This window comes from Vulpes lagopus, chromosome 1 (assembly GCF_018345385.1).
Source record: "Vulpes lagopus strain Blue_001 chromosome 1, ASM1834538v1, whole genome shotgun sequence".
Classification (NCBI taxonomy): Eukaryota; Metazoa; Chordata; class Mammalia; order Carnivora; family Canidae; genus Vulpes; species Vulpes lagopus.
Window position 1 is genome coordinate 147,503,706 of NC_054824.1, and position 19,773 is coordinate 147,523,478.

A 19,773-nucleotide genomic window follows, 5' to 3' on the forward strand; every position below is an offset into this window, starting at 1 on the left:
TAAAGATTTATTTATTTTTAAAGATTTATTTATTTATTTATTTATTCATTTATTCATTCATTCATGATAGAGAGAGAGAGAGAGAGAGAGAGAGAGAGAGGCAGAGACACAGGCAGAGGGAGAAGCAGGCTCCACGCCGGGAGCCCAACGCGGGACTCGATCCTGGGACTCCAGGATCGCGCCCCAGGCCAAAGGCAGGCACCAAACCGCTGAGCTACTCAGGGATCCCTTGATTTATTTATTTATTAATGAGAGACACAGGCAGAGGGAGAAGCAGGCTCCCCACATGAAGCCCGATGCAGAATTCGATCGCAGATCCCAGGAACATGCCCCAAGCCGAAGGCTGACTCTCCACTGCAGAGCCAACCAGGCGTCCTCTTCAAGTAATGTTTTAATGCTACATGAATTTTGCCATTTTGTTAAGTCTGCTATGTTCTGTTAATCTGCCATTAACAGAACATGGGAAATACCCTATCCATATTAAATTTTCCTGTCAATCTAACTAATGGAGGAACTTCTCGATATTTAGATCACTCTGTTAGGCGAAAGTTAGGCATGAGTGACAAGAGGATGGACCTCAGACATCCTGACAGGGAGCAACTGCCCATGGACCACCCCAGTCCACCCATCTCGCAGTTGGTGTGCAGTGACAACATCCTGGCAGAGGAAGAGTTAAGTGCTGTACTTGCAGAAAGTGTTGTACAGAAAGCCACCTGTCCTCATCTGACCTGTACCTCTAGAATAGCAATAATGTGTGGTTTCCTACCAGGTGTAGGCATTTTAAATACAGTTGGGTAATTATTATATAATCCAGGCCTGTCACTAGATGTTGTGTCCTTAGGACTCACCCAAAAGAAAAAATTGATGTAAGCTCAAAACCCCGGAGTTTCAAGGCCTTTGTCTCTGTTGACTGGCCTGCTCCTCCCTTGCAGCATACATTTTTAAAAAAGATTTTATTTATTTATTCAAGATAAAGAGAGAGAGAAAGCATGAACAGGGACAAAGGCAAAAGGGAGGGAGAAGTAGACTTCCCGCTTAGCAGGGAGCCTGATGTGGGGCTTGATCCCAGGACCCCAAGATCATGACCTGAGCTGAAGGCAGATGCTTAATTGCCTGAGCCAGCCAGGCCCCCTGATGTATTTTTTAACATACATATCACATTCCTATTCGTTAATAATTTGTTTAGGATTCTTGCATCTATGTTCATGAATGAGGCTGACTACTAATTCTTTTGTAGCATCTTGTTAGGTTTGGATATCAAATTATTCAAGCATTATAAAATGAATTGGAAACTGTTCCTTTTCTTCTGTTCTCTAGAAGAATCTTTTTTTCTTAGATTTTATTTTTTATTTATTTGAGGCAGAGAGAGAGAGAGAGAGAGAGAGAGAGAGAGAGAGAAAGCCTGAAAAGGAGCAGAGGGAGATGGTGAGGGAGAAGCAGACTCCCAACTGAGCAGGGAATGGGAAGCAGGGCTTGATCCAAGGACCTGGAGATCATGACCTGAGAGGAAGGCAGACACTTAACTGGCTAAGTCACGCAGGTGTCCCACTTCAAATAAGTTTTGAAAAATGGATGTTAAAGATAACTACTTGGCTGAATTCACTTCTTTGGAAGAATTCATTGAGGGTTGTAGTTTCTTTTTGGTCAAGTTTTAAATTACTGACTCATTTATAAGGTAGTGACAGGACTATTCCAATTTAACATTTCTTCTTGTATACATTTTAACAAGCTGTATTTTTCCAGAAATTTGTCCACTTCATCTCAATCTTCAAACATTATTTGCAGAAAGTTCTTTATAATATGTACAGCTTTGGCCATTATAAGATACCATTGACTAGGTGGCTTAAACAACAGAAGTACATTTTCTCAGTCTGGAGGCTGGACATCCAAGATCAAGATGCTGGCTGGATTGGTTTCTGATGAGAACTTTCTTCCTGGCTCTCTTCACACTGTGCACAATCAGAAAAATCTCTGTGCCTCTTCCTCTTCTTGTAAGGACACCCGTGCTATTGGCTTAGGATCTCACCCTTATGGCCTCATTTAACCTTAATTACCTCTTTGGAGACCGAAGCTCTACATAAAATCACCTTAGGGGTTAGGGCTTCAACCTATGAATTCTAGAAGGCACAATTCAATGTGTAACACAATATCTTCCTATGATCTTTAGTATCTGTAGGTACTGTAGTGATGTGCCCTCTTTCTTGAGTTATTTGTATCATTCTTGATTGGCATTTGCAGGATTATCATATTTATTACTTCTTTCAAAGAGCCAATTTTTTTACTTTGTGGATCATTCCTATTGTATTTTTTAAAAAGATTTTATTTATTCATGAGAGACACAGAAATAGAGGCAGAAACACTGGCAGAAAGAGAAGCAGGCCCCCCCACCAGGAACCAGATATGGGATTCAATCCCAGGACCCCGGGATCATGGCCTGAGCCAAAAGCAGATGCTCAACCACTGAGCCACCCAAGTGCCCCAGATCATTCCTATTTTAGATTTGTTTCTATTTCATTACTTTTCTCTCTGGATTTAATTTGTTCTTATTTGAACTTCTTGAGATGTATGCTTGACTTTCTGCTTTTTCCAGTCTTTCTTCAATTCAAACATGTTCTTTTACTCTGAAATAGGCATGGCTGCATCCCAACATTCTGACATATGTAATTTTTAATACCATCCAATTAAAAACATTTAATGGAAATTAAGGGAAATTTAACATTGCATCCTTTAATTTTCAAGCATGAAAGGTTTTTTAAAATCCTTTATAAAAAGATTTATTGGGATGCCTGGGTGGCTCAGCGGTTGAGTGTCTGCCTTTGACTCAGGACATGATCCCGGGGTTCTGAGATCGAGTCCCACATCAGGCTTCCTGCAAGGAGCCTGCTTCTCTCTCTGCCTAGGTTTCTGCCTTCTTTCTGTCTCTCATAAATAAATAAAATCTTTAAAAATAAATAAGATTTATTTTAGAGACAGAGAGAGCATGAACACGTGAGTGTGTGGGGGAAGGGTGAGAGGGTGAGAGAATCCTTAAGCACACTCCTTGCTGAGTAGAGCTTGATTTAGGACTCAATCCCAGAATATAATCTGGAGAAGTATAATCATTCTGAAATTTGTTGAAATTTTATTTAGGGCCAGCATACAATTAAATTTTGTAAATATTCTATGTAAGCTTGAAAATAATAGGTATCCAGCAGCTGTTAGGTATGTCAATGTGATCAAGTTTGTTAACTGTGTTTTTGAAATCTATATCCTTACTAGATTTTTTTAAAAGATTTATTTATTTATTCATGAGAGACAGAGAGACAGAGGACAGAGAGAGAGAGAGAGAGGCAGAGACATAGGCAGAAGGAGAAGGCGGCTCCCTGCAGGAAACCAGGTGTGAACTCGACCTGGATTCTGGGATCATGCCCCAAGCTGAAGGCAGTGCTAAACAGCTTTTTTTTTTTTTTTTTTTTTAATTTACTCATGAGAGACACAGAGAGAGAGAGGCAGAGACACAGGCAGAGGGAGAAGCAGGCTCCATGCAGGGAGCCTGATGTGGGACTCGATCCCAGGTCTCCAGGATCACATCCTGGGCTGAAGGCAGCACTAAACCACTGAGCCACCAGACTGCCCAGACTTTTATTTATTTAATTTTTAAAAAAATATTTTATTTATTTATTTATTCATGAAAGACACAGAGAGCAAGGCAGAGACGCAGGCAGAGGGAGAAGCAGGCTCCATGCAGGGAGCCCAATGTAGACTCGATCCCGGGACTCCAGGATCACGCCCTGGGCCAAAGGCAGGCAGGCGCTAAACCGCTGAGCCACCCAGGGATCCCTGCCCAGACTTTTAAAATAACATTGATTTTTAAAAATTTTTATTAAAACCAGTAGATTTATTTTGATTTTTTTAAAATAAGTTCTATGCCCAAAATGAGGCTTGAACTCATGACTCCAAGATCAAGAGTCAGCCAGGACCTCCTCATTAGATTTTTTTTTTTGCTACTTGTTTTATTAGTTATTAAGAAGGCTATGGAAATTGTCCCTTTTTATAGTGGTAATGTCTTTTTCCTTTGATTTTTGCCAATTTTTGCTTTATGTATTTGGAAGCCATTATTACGTATAAATAACTTTGAAATTATTTCGAAATCTTTCATTAAGAAGCATACTTCTTTATATCCAATAATATCTGTTGCCCCGAATTTTACTGTCAGATATTACTATAGCTATGAGACCTGCTACTGTTATTTTAAAACTCTGCACTGTATACTTTTCATACATTTAAATTTTTTTATTTTCAGGATCCTTTAATATTAAATGTGTCTCTTACATGCATTATAGAGTTGAGGTTTTACTTTTTATCCAGTTTGGCAATCTTTGCCTTTTATTCAGAAGATTTGGTTCACTTATATTTAATATTATTACTGATATATTTGGATTTAAATCTACCATCTTACTATTTCCCTTCTATTTGTCCCTGTTTGGTGTCATTCTTTTTTTCTTGCCTTCTTTTTTTAAAGACTGATTGAACATTTTTATTGTTATATTTCCCTACCCACCTCTCCCTGATTAGCTTAGTCTTTATGCATCTTTTATTATTATTTTAAGAGGTGCCTCAGAAATTAAAATGTGCATCCTTGATTTATTAAAGTCTATATGTATACCCCCCATTCTAACCAATAGGCAATTGTTGAGTTTTATTTTTATTTTATTTTTTAAAAAGATTTTATTTATTTATTCATGAGAGACCTAGAGAGAGGCAGAGACACAGGCAGTGGGAGGAGAAGCAGGCTCCATTCAAGGAGCCCAATGTGGGACTCGATCCCAGGAATCTGGGATCATGTGCTCAGCCAAAAGCAGACACTCAACTGCTGAGCCATCCAGGTGTCCCAGAGTTGTATTTTAAAATCTTTATATTTTAAATGCCATAAGGTATGACTTTAAATAGTATCATTTAGATTAATCCACATATTTATCCTTCTTGTTTCTCTTCATTCTTTCTGAAACGTCAAGTTTTTTCTTTTGCTTGAACAAAAATTTTATTATTTCTCTTAGTATAGGTATTCTGGTAACAATTTCTATAATTTTTTTCTGCAAATTGTCTTTTTTTTTTTATTAATATTTTTATTTATTTACGAGAGACACAGAGAGAGAGAGAGGCAGAGACACAGGCAGAGGGAGAAGCAGACCCCATGCAGGGAGGGAGCTTGACGTGGGACTCGATCCTGGGTCTGCAGGATCACATCCCGGGCTGCAGGCTGCACTAAACCACTGCGCCACCAGGGTTGCCCTGCAAATTGTCCTTATGTTAACTTTACCTTGATGGAATTTTCATTGGGTAGAGAAATCTAGGTTGGTAGCAATTTTGTTTCAGCTCTATGAAGATGTCATTCCATTTTCTGTTCTCTATTATTTCTGTGGAGAAGTGAGATGTCAAATAAATTGTTGCTTGGTACCCATGTGGCTCTGGGTACTTTATTTAAGTAATCTCTGCATCCAATGTGGGGCTTAATCTCATGACCCTATGATCAATAGTCACATGCTCTACTGACTGAGCCAGCCAGGTGCCCCTGGTTCAGGGTACTTTAAATATTTTTCACTTTGTGTTTAGTTTTTAACAGTTTTACTATTTGTGCCTTAGAGTTTTTACCTTTTTATTTATTCCATTGAGATTCATAGGGCTTCTTGAATCTGTGGTCTATTATTTATCAGTTTTGGAAAGTTCTTGGTCATTATTGCTTTAAGTATTCTTTCTGTCCCATCATCTCTTCTCCTTTTCTTAATACATTAGATATGTTAGACCTCTCACTATCCCTTATTTCTCTTCTGTATTTTCCATCCATTTTCGTTCTATGTTTTGTTCTGGACATTTTCTGATATATTTTCAATTATTAGCTCTCTCTTCAACTGTTCCTAATCTGCTGTGATAATACCTCCCAATTGAGTTAATTTTTTTTTTTAGTTTTTTTTTTTTTAATTTTTATTTATTTATGATAGGCACACAGTGAGAGAGAGAGAGAGAGAGGCAGAGACACAGGCAGAGGGAGAAGCAGGCTCCATGCACCGGGAGCCTGATGTGGGATTCGATCCCGGGTCTCCAGGATCGCGCCCTGGGCCAAAGGCAGGCGCCAAACCGCTGCGCCACCCAGGGATCCCTAATTTTTTTTTTTTAAGATTTTATTTATTTATTCATGAGAGACACAGAGAGAGAGGCAGAGACACAGGCAGAGGGAGAAACCAGGCTCCATGCAGGGAGCCTGATGTGGGACTCGATCCCGGGTCTCCAGGATCACACCCTGGACTGAAGGCGGCGCTAAACCACCAGGCCACCGGGGCTGCCCTGAGTTCTTAATTTTGATTGCTGTAGCTTATTTCTAGAGCTTTCATTTGGTCCTTTTCCATGGCTTCCAGTTCTCTTCTAAAATTTTCCATTTCTGGGCGGCCCCGGTGGCGCAGCGGTTTAGCGCCGCCTGCAGCCCAGGTGTGATCCTGGAGATCTGGGATGGAATCCCACGTCGGGTTCCCTGCATGGAGCCTGCTTCTCCCTCTGCCTGTGTCTCTGCTTCTCTTTCTCTGTGTCTCAATAAATAAATAAAATCTTTAAAAAATAAAAATAATAAAAAATAATAAAATTTTCCATTTCTTTAAACCAATTAAGGACTTAAAATCTATGTCTAAAAAATTCCATTATCGGGATGCCTGGGTGGCTCAGCAGTTTAGCACTTGCCTTTGGCCCAGGGCGTGATCCTGGAGACCGTGGATCGAGTACCATGTCGGGCTCCCTGCATGGAGCCTGCTTCTTCCTCTGCCTGTGTCTCTGCCTCTCTCTCTCTCTCTGTGTGTGTGTCTCTCATGAATAAATAAAATCTTTAAAATAAATAAAAAATAAAAAATAAAAATAAAAAATAAATAAATAAAAAATAAAAAATTCCATTATCTAGAACCTGCCAATTGTCTAAACTGTCTTTTGTTTTTTGTTAGGGTTATCTTGTTTCCTATTGTGTCTGAGGTTTAAAATTGAGTGTTAGACACTGTATATTAAAAAGTAGGGGATCCCTGGGTGGCTCAGTGGTTTTGCACCTGCCTTTGGCCCAGGGCGCGATCCTGGAGTCCCAGGATCGAGTCCCATGTCGGGGCTCCCAGCATGGAGCCTGCTTCTCCCTCTGCCTATGTCTCTGCCTCTCTCTCTCTATCATAAATAAATAAAAATAAATCTTTAAAAAAAAGTATAGAAATAATTTGAGGCCTAGTGTAATGATATATTACACTGAGAAGAATATTTACTTCTGGTGGGCTGCTTAAGGGCCTCAAGTTCTATAATCATCTTAATTCCATTTTAAAGATGAGATAATCTAGGACACCTGGGTGGCTCAGCGGTTGAGCATCTGCCTTTGGGTCAGGGCATGATCCCGGAATCCTGGGATCGAGTTCCACGTCCGGCTGCCTGCATGGAGCCCGGTTCTCCCTCTGCTTGTGTCTCTGCCTCTCTCTCTGTGTCTCTCATGAATAAATAAATAAAATCTTTTAAAAAAATAAAAATAAAGATGAGATAATCTGAAGCTGGGCCAATGTTGCATTTGTGGTGCCATCACAGAGGATGGAAGGTTTGTCAGCTTCCCCTGACCCTTGGTGGTATGTGGACTCTATTTTGTCCCCTCTACCCTTGTACAGCTTCAGGAATGCCACTCAGCTTCTCAGCTACCTTTTCTGGAACTGTGGAAAACCCCTGAAGAAAAAAATGAGGCTAAATGCCAGGTTCCCCTTCTGAGTTTACTTCTTTTCCCAGATCCTATCCCTATAATTCTTTAAGATCTAGTTAATGCTCTAGTGCCTTCAAGGAGGTTATTTTTGTATTTAATTCCAGAGGAAGTAGTTGTTTTCAACTATTTGGATTAGAAAGGTTAATACAAATTACCTAGTCTAGCACTACTAGAAGCAGAAGCCTCAAATTTCCCCCAAATACCATATTCAAATTCTTTAGAGGAGCAGCTGTTTCCTTCTCTTCCTTTTACCCTGGGTAAATGTCACATTTACCCAGTTCTATCACTAGGATGAAAAAGGGGAATGAGGACACAGACATTGAATCAATTCCTTTTAAGCAATGCACCTCACTTCTGCATTCCTCCATCATACATGCAACTGTGGGCCTGGAGCCTCTTTAGGGTTCCAACATGCAAACTCTTAGCCATGGTGTGTGTTTCATCCAATATGAAACATTTTTTAAATCTCGCATACATTGTTAAACCGTCTGCTCTCATTTATTCTATTTATTTCTTCTTGTACATCTTATTTTATGTGGAATTGCAGGGGACAGGAAGAAAACATGTTTTCAGCTTACCACCTTAAACTAAAAGTTTCATTAAATATTTAAAATGTTCATTTACGGGATGCCTGGGTGATTTGGTTGGGCATCAGACTCTTGGCACAGGTCGTGATCTCAATGTCCTAGGATTGAGCTCCATGCTGGGCTCCTGGCTCAGCAGGGAGTCTGCTTCACCCTCTTCCCCTCCCCCCTCATGTGTACTGTCTTTTGAGTAAACAAATAAATCTTTTTTAAAAAAGATTTTATTTATTTATTCATGAGAGACATGGAGAGAGGCAGAGACATGGGCAGAAGAAGTAGGCTCTCCGTGGGGAGCCTAACATGGGACTCAATCCCTGGACCTTAGGATCACGCCCTAAGCCGAAGGCAAATGCTCAACCACTGTGCCACCCAGGTGTCCCATAAACAAATAAATCCTAAGGAAAAAAAATGTTCATTTACTTTGACCCAGTCATTTTACTTTTTAAGAATCTATCTTATAGACATAAACAAATGCACAAAACTATACAGATAAGGATATTTGCTATACCACCATTTTATTTATTTTTATTTTTAATACTTATTTAAGTAATCTTTACACTCAATGTGGGGCTCAAACTCATGACCCCAAGATCGAGCTAGTCAGGTGCCCCACTATAGTACTATTTTAGAAAATAATGGAAATAGCCCAAATATCTATTTAAATTATGGTACAATAGAGAAATTTTTAAAGACTGAATTAAGTTAATATATAATGACAGTATTCAATTTTTGTTAGAAAGTAATTTTCAAAAGCACACGATAGTACATGCCTAGAAGAAGAAATCCAAATGCTTAACATATGAACATTAATAAAAGCTTATGCTAAGTTTTTTTTTTTTTTTTTAAATTCATGTGAGACACAGAGAGAGAAGCAGAGACATAAGCAGAGGGAGAAGCAGGCTCCCTGCAGGGAGCCCGATGCGGAACGCAATCCCAGGACCCCAGGATCGTGCCCTGAGCTGAAGGCAGAAGCTCAACCACTGAGCCACCCAGATGTCCCAAAGCATATGCTAAGTTAAGTAATATTTACCTCTGGGGAAGGCATTATAAAGAACTACTGTTTTTGTCATTAGTCTTACAATATTTGAAATTTTAGGGACGCCTGGGTGGCTCAGGTTCAGGTCATGATCTTGGGGTCCAGCGATCAAGTCCGATCCCTGCGGGGAGCCTGCTTCTTCCCCTGCCTATGTCTCTGCCTCTCTCTCATGAATAAATAAAATCTTAAAAAAATAAAAGATTTTATTTATTTATTCATGAGAGAGACAGAGAGAGAGGCAGAGACATAGGCAGAGGGAGAAGCAGGCTTCCTGCAGGGAACCCAATGTGGGACTCAATCCCATGACCCCAGAATCATGACCTGAGCCAAAGGCAGATGCTCAACCACTGAGCCACCCAAGTGCCCCTAAATAAAATCTAAAAAAAAAAAAAAAAAAAAAAAAAACCACACACACACATACACACACACACAAACCAGGCCTCTATTCGAAGTAGGTAGCACTAACCAGGCTAAAGCAAGCCCAGCAGTTTTAGAAGTGGAACCTAGACACAGGGAAAAGTCCTACCTAGTGCTGTAGAAGTAACATGATTTGATTATGCATAAAGATGGAAGAGATGGGGATGCCATAAATAAATAAAATATTAAAAGAAAAGATGGAAGAGATGGTAAAATGAACAGAAGAGATATAGCATGGGAGCAATGAAAAGGCATAGAGAAAAAAAAAAGGCCTAGAGAAAAGGGTAGAAATTGAACTGCTGGAAATCAAGATAAGAATTAAGAGAGTCCATCCCAAGATAAGTCCTGGGGAGCCTGGGTGGCTTAGTGGCTGAGTGTCTGCATTTGGCTCAGGTCGTGGTCCTTGGGTCCAGGGATCAAGTCCAACATCAGGCTCCCTGTGGGCAGCCTGCTTCTCCCTCTGCCTATGTCTCTGCCTCTCTATCTCTCATGAATAAATAAATAAAATATTTTAAAAAAAAAGAAAAAGAAAAGAAAAAAAGAATGAAGAGTCCAGTAGGAAAGAAGCAAATATATACATTTTTATATTTAGCATGTGTAATTGCAATGCAGTATGGCTAATTTTTGGCTGTCTTTGATAGTCTATTTATCTGTCAATACTGTTTTCATATTGTGCCTAAATGAGTTAAGCTGGGACCAAGAAGTCTATTTCACTTTTTTTTTTTTAAGTAGGCTTCATACCCAGTATGGAGCCCAATGTGGGGCTTGAACTCATGGGTCATGAGTTGTGGGGCTTGAACTCATGGGTCATGAGTTGAAGACCTGAGATGTTCAAGGATGAACATCATTGATGTTCAATGATGAGATGTTCAACTCATCTCAATGATGAGTTGAGATGAAGACCTGAGCTGAGATCAAGAATCAGACACTTAACCGACTGAGCCAGCCAGGCGCCCTGCCCCATGAAGCCTGGTTTAGTATCTCTACTACGAAAGAGCAGGATGATCATAGATTGAAATGCCTTTACATCTTGGGTTTTCAGTTTCCAATTCCATAAAATGGAGGTTCAAATTAGAAAATTCAAAGTCAAGTTCAGATAAAAAGTTCCATCATCTTAAAAGGAGACTATTCCTCTTTCAGCCTGGCATCCCTTGTCCATCTGTCTGCCCACACATGCTAGAGATGACTAATGCTATGATTTCCTAGTCCTGTACTCAAGGCAGATGTTGGTAATGAGCTACAGTGTTTGCCTGGGTCTAGTGACTGAGTTCTCTCTTACTTTCAAACCTCCACATGGCCATTTGCAATTACTTGGAAATGGTACTTGAGATGAAATCTGTTTGCCATCCTACAAATCCATAAGCAAGTTATGACTTTCAGTATAATTAAAAACTTTCTTAGTGAATATTTTCTACATTTAAAAAAAACTCTGATAATTCTCTCCTATGACTAAAACTGACTTTCATATTTTTGGACTGACTAGATTAATAGGATATAAAGCACTGTCAAGATAACCTGAATATGCCAACTTACATATTTCTTAATTTATTCTGAATCATTTTTAATAACCTCTGTTAACATGACTTCCTTAGTCAAGGCACCAGTGCTAGGGATTCTACATTCATGCAAACTGTCAAAGAACCCAGCATACCCATTAATCCTATTCAACTGGATAGTCAGTGGCATAATGAGGTCTGGGGTAATGAACTGCATTGCACTGCTAATTTATTTAGCATGTGTTCAGTATAAAAAGAGCTAAAGATAGCAAACGAGGATTTAAAAATAACATTTATCTCAAGGTTTTCTTCCATAAAGTATTTTTAATTTCTTAAATATAGAAGTCCCCACCATTTTAAAAGTTGACAAAGAAAAACAAGAAATATCCTTACCAATTTTTCTGCTTCTGTGTTCATTTCCCTTAATTTTTTGATATGTTCCTTTTTAATCATGAGAATTTTTGATAATTTGGTCTACAGACAAAGAAAAAGAAAAGTTTTGGAATAGAGGCATATAAGTACAACAAACATCAAATTACCAATTTTTCACTAAGGTATTCTAGCAAATTTTAGTGTTTCAAAATAAATAAATATAACACAGGCATTTTTAAAAAATAAATCTGACTGGCTCCCAGAAAAATATTTTCTTAAAATCCACTATAACAAGAACATGTCAAAAGGACTAAGGAGTCAACTTGAACAAGCTTTTGCTGGCCCATATAGGACAATTCATTGAACAGTAAGAATAACCAGTGCACAGGGTACTCAGGCAGCTCAGTTGGTTCATCATCTGCCTTTGTCTCAGGTCATGATCCCGGGGTCCTTGGATCAAGCCCCACGTTAGGCTCCCTGCTCAGTGGGGAGTCTGTTTCTCCCTTTCCCTCCCCCCCGCCCCCCGTGCTCTCTCTCTCCTCTCTCTCATGTACGTGGGCATTCTAAAAATAAATAAATCTTTAAAAAAGACTATTTCAGTTAGCAAACAAAGAAGGAAAGACAGAACAAGAACAAGGCCATTTTGCAATCCTAATAAACGAATGGATCTAGGCACTGATAATCAGTGGCAGCTAATTTTATCTAAAAAACAAAATAGCATGGGTCTGTCAGAACACAAAACCACCTATAAAAGTAGTCCTAATAAAAACAAAAGAACAAAATAAAAACCCCAAATCTAATCAAACTATATCCAATGAGCAACTTACATGAAATACAAAAGACAAAAAAACATGTTGAATGATACCAGAAGGATTCAGTTAGAAAAATCGACTACTGGACTCTCTGGACAAATAATCCAGTTTCTTCAACAAGTAAGTACTACAGGGAAAGGAGCATCCAAAATGTTAAGAGACAAGTATTTGAATTTGAATGCTGACTTGACAACTGATTAAAGCAATTCTGGAAAAAAGAAAGCAATTCTGTTAACTTTTTAGCTATAATAATGATATTATAGTTATGTTTCTTTTCCTTTTTTTTCTTTAAGTAATCTCTACACCCAGTGTGAGGCTCGAACTCATCACCTGGAGATTAAGAGCTGCATGTTCCTACAGCTGAGCCAGCCAGATATCCTTTAGTTGTGTTTCTGCCAGGTATCCTTTAGTTATGTTTAATTAAAAAAAAAAAAAGCCCTTATTTCTTAGAGACACATAATAAAATATTTACATATAAATGATATAATGTCTGGTATTTGTTTCCAAATAATGCAAAAGTGAAAAGGTACGTGGAAGTACAAATAAAATAGGACCAGCCAGGAGTTGCTCAGAACCATCTAGCCTGATGGGTACACAGTGGAGAGGGAACAACTGTCTGCTTTTTTTTCTTAATGAAAAAATATATTTTTGGGACACCTGGATGGCTCAGTGGTTGAGTGTCATCCCTGGGTCCCGGGATCAAGTCCCACACATCAGGCTTCCTGCATGGAGCTTGCTTCTCCTTCTGCCTATGTCTCTGCCTCTCTCTCTGTGTCTCTCATGAATAAATAAATAAAACCTTTCTTAAAAGAGTTATTTATTTATTTATTCATTTATGGGGGGGGGAGAACACGAGTGGGGTGAGAGGCAGAAGGAGAAGCAGACTCCCTGGTGAGCAGGGAGCCCAACATGGGGCTTGATCTCAGGACCCCGGGATCATGACCTGAGCCAAAGGCAGATGCTTCACTGACTGAGCCACCCAGGTGCCCCTGTCTGCTTTGATATGCTTTAATTTTCAATAATTAAAAAACCCTAAGAATTGGCCTAAATTGATACAGGCAGAGGGCCCCATACTTGTTATGGAACTGAGTGTATTTAGTGCTCAGCAGGTCCAGAGCTGGGGACACATCTCCCTTCTCTTCCAAACTGTTGGATTTTACAGAAATATGTGTGATTCTTTAGAGATGAAAGCAGGAAAAGGTGGGTGAAGGCAACTGTCCCTTTTTTGTTTCTACTTCAGTTTTGTGTTGCTTGTTTTTGATAGAAAATCATGCCATTACATTTTCATTATTTTCAACCCTGAGTTCTCTGGGAGAAATCAGATCAGTCTCTGGATTCCTCAAAATCCTCAACCCCAGGAAATAAAAAGTTTCCTCAAAAAGAAAATCTGTTGTAAACTACGAATTATGAAACTTGCAATTTTCTTTTTCTGAGAGTGAGCAGAGGGAGTGGGGAGGAGGCAGCAGAGGGGCAGATGGAATCTAAGCAGGCTCCCCATTGAGGGCAGAACCAGCCCCGGGGCTCCATCTCAAGACCCTGATCCTGCCTGAGCCGAAATCAAGTTGGACACTTAAGTTACTGAGACATCCAGGTGCCTTGAAACTTGCAAAATATTTTTAATACTTGTTTTGTCATAAGAAAAAACTATTAAGAACAGAGAAAGATAAAAATATTATCTATTTCAAGGGCACCTGACTGGCTCAGTCAGTAGAGGGTGCAACTCTTAATCTCAGGGTCTTGAGTTTAAGCCTGTGGGGCTCAGTTGGGTACATGTCTGCCTTCGGCTCAGGTCATAATCCTGGGGTCCTGGGATCAAGCCCCATGTCCGGCTCCCTGCTTGGCTGGGACTCTGCTTCTCCCTCTCCTCCCTGCTTGTACTCTCTCTCGATATCTCTGTCTTTCTCTCAAATAAACAAATAAAATCTTAAAAAAAAAAAAAAATCCCACGTTGAGCACAGAGCCTACTCAAAAAAAATTATACAGACATATCTACTTCAAACCTTTTTTTCTCCTATTTTTTTTCTCTACTTCAAACCTTAAAGTTAACAAGAGCAACCTGAGTTTCATAAAACCTTACATATTATAAAAGAAAAGTACATACAAGAACTTTTATTTTTACCTCTGAGATGGCTTTAAATAATAATGAAAGTGTTTTAGTTGGGCTTTACACCTAGTTTTTGAAGTTAAAATTAAGCAATTAAACCAAATATGTAAGCATCAATAAAAATATTAGTATATTAGAGGTAGTGCAGAAGTACCTAGCTTCTGGCTCCCTCTGCTGGTATCTCCCTCCCTCTCTCTCAAACACTCAAACACACACACACACACACACACACACACACACACACACACACAAAACACATCCAAATAGGTCATAGTAGCTTTGTTGTTACTTCTACTACCTAAAAGAATTTCTTTAAAAAAACAAGTGTCCTATATGTGAAGAAGATAAGCCTTGGCTCTGTTCATAATTTCAACTTTTCATATAAAAATATCTTATCTTTGGAAGCTAAAAGGCATAAGAAATTCTGCATTGTAAGGATAACCAACAACATATGATCAAGGAATACAAAATGCTATACATATGCACATAAATGACAAAATGTTTCCTTAAAATATCAATTGCAAGTGGTAACACTGAACATTTTAATGGATTCTGTTACAAATATTTTTATTTATACTCTACCTCAAGCCAAAGTAGTTTTTCTTTTCAGAAAAGGAAATCAAGCATTATTAGACTATGATTCAAAATAAACGACTAATTTAATTTTCAAAGTGGGCAGCTCATTACATTCTGATGAGTCAGTCTATTCAAGAATATTGTTCTACATAATAATTCTAAACTTGTTTCAGGTGAGGCTTCTAGTTCTCGGTGTCGATCACTAGTTTAGCAAGCCAATGTATTGTAACTGCTCAAGTGATTGATAATTGAGGGATGCAGTCACTAATAAAGGCCTTTTTATGTACACAGGTTATTTTTTTTAAGATTTTATTTATTTATTCACGAGAGACACACAGAGAGAGAGAGAGAGAGAGAGAGAGAGGCAGAGACATAGGCAGAAGGAGAAGCAGGCTCCATGCAGGAAGCTCGATGTGGGACTCGATCCTGGGACTCTGGGATCATGCCCTGAGCCAAAGGCAGACGTTCAACCACTGAGCCACCCAGATGTGGCTCCTGGTACACAGGTTATTAACAGCCAACCATTTAGGTTTGATAGAGCACATGCTCTGATGTTGGAGTCCTTAGTGGAGCAAAATAAGAACCAAACCGAAGAAGAGTTCAACAAAAAAGACCTATAGGTCTCTTTTGGCTGTTATGACTTTTACTTTCTTAAGGTTACTTTACTATTATTCTTTCTTTTAAGGTTACTTTACTATTATTCTTTCTTTCTTCTTTCTTTCTTTCTTTCTTTCTTTCTTTCTTCTTTCTTTCTCTTTCTTTCTTTCTTTTTCTCTTTTCTTTTTTCTTTTTTCTTTCTTTCCTTCCTTCCTTTCCTTTCTTTCCTTCTTCCTTCCTTCCTTCCTTCCTTCCTTCCTTTTCTTCCTTTCTTTCCTTCCTTCCTCCCTCCCTCCCTCCTTCCTTCCTTCCTTTTCTTTCTTTCTTTAGAGAGAGAGAGAGAGAGAGAGAGTGGACGGGAGGGGCAAAGGGAGAGAATCTCAAGCAGACTCTTTGCTGAGCGTGGAACCTCATGTGGGACTAGATCTCAGGACCCTGAGATCACAACCTGAGCTGAAATCAAGAGTGGACACTCAACTGATTGAGCCACCCAAGTGCCCTTTTATTTTTGAACTTTGCTGGAAATAACCGATTTCTTAAAACCAACACAATGATTTAAAAAAAAAAAAAAAACACTAAAAATATTTGGTCATAGAAAAATTTTCAATTTTGATCAACACAAAAGATGCTGAGTTTTTTTCATAAACAAGTCAAGATACTCAGAGCAATTCTTACCACTTGGATAAGGAATTCTACCGGAAAACCACCTAATGTTTCAGTGTCAGAGCCAGAAATTTTACTTCTCCAAGGTGACTGTCCTAGTAAAGGGTCATTATCCTATGGGAACAAAAGGGAATCATTTAACCACTGACTGTTCAAAAGAAAGCATTTTATTTTTAGATAAAAATTAAATCCATTTGTAATTACTATTACATTAAGAATCTTACAAAAAGGAAAATAATTCCAGAGTTGAAGCAATTATTTGCTTATTTAATAACTGACAACTTAAAATAATGCAGCTACCTTCTAAAGTTGCTTTAATGATTTGTATTTCATAAAAACCAACTCCCATTCATAATAGTCATTTAAATTACTGATGACATTTAAAAAAATATTACTTACCGTGATCGGTGATTGGAGAGGAGGAGTATAATGTAATCGTGGTGGAGTCATAAAGAATCGAGAAGGCCGCTGTTTTTGTCCGAAGGCAGCAATTGGCATCGTCTCGTGAGGCTCATTACTCTTTGAGAAAAGAGAAAAGTCCAGAAATCTTGAAGAATTTTATCAATCATCTTAGCTTTATAAACATTACGTTGCAGCTGGAGATGTGTACCAACTCATGTGCTATGATTTATCACAGAATCTATTATTCTACAAAGGTCAGAGGGCTAAAATTGAAGTCCGAGTATGAAAACACTACTTTGCTATCAAAAAGTAACTCACACACACACACACACACACACACACACACACAAAAGTAACTCACAAAACAGAAGAATTAAGAAAAGAAAAAGATCTTCCACTGGATGGAAATATTTGGAAAATAAAAAATATTAGTGTACTATGGTTATCTGTGCTTGTTATGGGCTAAAGGCTGTCTCAATATTACCTTCTGCAGTTAGAGTCCTCTTTTATCTGGCCAGCAAGAAATATCTCATAAAGGAAACTGCATTAATGAACCAGAAAAGCAACTCTCCTTTTTTGAAAGGGGAGGTTGAAAGATTGCATCCTTTAAGGAAAAACACTTAGGATTCGTATACTTTGCTCTACAAATATAGTCCAAATTTTCTCTCCCATTTCTCCTCTTTAAAAAAGTATGTTTAATAAGGAAATGCTCGGGATCCCTGGGTGGCGCAGCAGTTTGGCGCCTGCCTTTGGCCCAGGGTGCGATCCTGGAGACCCGGGATCGAATGCCACGTCGGGCTCCCAGTGCATGGAGCCTGCTTCTCCCTCTGCCTGTGTCTCTGCCTCTCTCTCTCTCTCTCTCTCTCTCTGTGTGTGACTATCGTAAATAAATAAAAATTTATTAAAAAAAATAAGGAAATGCTCACAATAAACAGTCTTAATTTTTAAAAAGTACATATCAGAAAAAGAAGATTCTTCTATATTTGCACTAAGGAGATAAAGAAATTTTGATTTTTAATTGTAAGATGACAATCCTTAAAAATCAAGTTTACAACAAAGAAATGAAAAAAGAAAGATTAAAAGTGAACAATTTAATTTCTATAATGCTTAGAGGCAAACAATTCTTTTTTTTTTTTAAATAAGATTTTATTTATTTATTCATGAGAGACACAGAGAGAGGCGAGACATAGGCAGAGGGAGAAGCAGGCTCCAGGCAGGGAGCCCAGGATCCCCGGGATCCTGGGACTCCAGGACCATGCCCTGAGCCAAAGGCAGACACTCAACCGCTGAGCAACCCAGGTGTCCTAAAGGCAAACAATTCTGTTATAAAAACTTCATTACTGAGGTGCCTAGCCACCTCAGTCAGTACAGTATGCCACATGCAACTCTTGATCTCAGAGTTGTGAGTCTGAGCCCCACAATGGGTGCAGAGATTACTCAAAATCTTAAAAAGAAAAAAGAAAGTTATTGAATAAATTATTTAATGTACTAATAAACTAATATGCTTATTACTAAAGCCCATTAGACATTACTGTCTAATGTACTAATAAAAAAAGAAAGTTCATTATTCAACTTTTTTTTTTTTTTTAATTTTTATTTATTTATGATAGTCACACAGAGAGAGAGAGAGGCAGAGACACAGGCAGAGGGAGAAGCAGGCTCCATGCACCGGGAGCCCGATGTGGGATTCGATCCCGGGTCTCCAGGATCTCGCCCTGGGCCAAAGGCAGGTGCTAAACCGCTGCGCCACCCAGGGATCCCCATTATTCAACTTTTTAAAAACTTTATTAGATTGCAGAGTTGGTTGTCTTCTTAAAATAATTTTGACTTATTAGAAAGGTGCATAACTCTCATGACACTGATAAATCACACATGAGCAGGAAGTAAGGGCCTAGTAGCTTAAAGGACTGATTCAAGAATTTGAAAGATATGGAATCTTTCTCACCCTGTCAGGAAACCAGCTCTAGAGCCTTGAATAAATTATTTAATGTACTAATAAACTTAAGACTAATGTCTTAAGTTTCATCATGCAAAAAATGAGGGTAATTAACATCTACCCTGCATAATTCTGAGGATAAAATAGAAGAATAAATCTTAACATGCAAGATATTACTTCATATTTTTAAAATAATTTTGCAAGATGACCATACTTTAAAAAAATAGCTGGAATAAAAGTATCTTGTAGCTTATCCCCCAAGGTTATTTAGTGAGTTCTGTCACACTAAAATGCTCTATGGGTATAATGGAAGGATGTTCACTTCTAGACAATGCTGAAGACTTGAGTGTAGTTCTGGTCTAGGGGCCTGGTAGGTAGGACCGCAAACTCCTAAGGATTTCTTCCTCCGTGACCTGAAGTCTTGATTCTACCACAAAATACAGTCTGTAGAAAATTCTACACATTTTTTTTGAAGATTTTTAAAATTTTGGGATGCCTGTGTGGCTTGGTCGGTTGAGCATCTGTCTTCAGCTCAGGTCATGATCCCAGGGTCCTGAGCTGGGATCTCATGTTGGGCTCCCTGCTCAGTGGGAAGGAAGCCTGCTTCTCCCTCTACATGTTGCTCCCGTGCTTGTGTGTGCTCTCTCAAATAAATAAAACTTTTAAAAAGAATTTTTTTTATTTTTTATTTTTAAAGTAAACTCCACACAGAACACGGGGCTCGAACTCAGAAGCCCAAGATCAAGAGTCACATGCTCTACTGACTGAGCCAGCCAGGTGCCCCATATAGCATATTTAATAGGCATAAAACAGAAATGTATTATGAAATACTTACAAGAACTTCATAGTCAGGGATGGTATGGGTTCCAAGCCCTGCCCTATCAAAAGTTACTCTATAGGTAGCATTAAAAGTATCCACCGCATCTATTTGTCCAGTGAAGAGACCATCATGAACACCTCGTAATCGAGCTGGAAAAACAAACAAAAAGACATTAAGATATTTGGAAGATACAACAAATTGTCAAATTTAAACTGCT

The 19,773-nt window shown here is 38.7% G+C and overlaps 1 protein-coding gene across 4 annotated transcripts in view; it reads right to left on the reverse strand.

Annotated features, from left to right (window-relative positions):
• LIN9 (lin-9 DREAM MuvB core complex component) overlaps positions 1-19,773 on the reverse strand; it is an 80,182-nt gene that overhangs the window by 19,260 nt on the left and 41,149 nt on the right. For 3 of the 4 annotated variants that reach the window (XM_041761512.1, XM_041761693.1, XM_041761780.1), the window contains 4 exons: positions 19,572-19,705; positions 16,798-16,917; positions 16,411-16,512; positions 11,668-11,748 (listed from right to left, as the gene is read on the reverse strand). In XM_041761512.1, coding sequence (XP_041617446.1) covers positions 11,668-11,748; positions 16,411-16,512; positions 16,798-16,917; positions 19,572-19,705 — 437 coding nt within the window. The remainder of the gene's footprint in view (positions 1-11,667; positions 11,749-16,410; positions 16,513-16,797; positions 16,918-19,571; positions 19,706-19,773) is intronic. The other variant, XM_041761604.1, reaches the window with a different exon arrangement.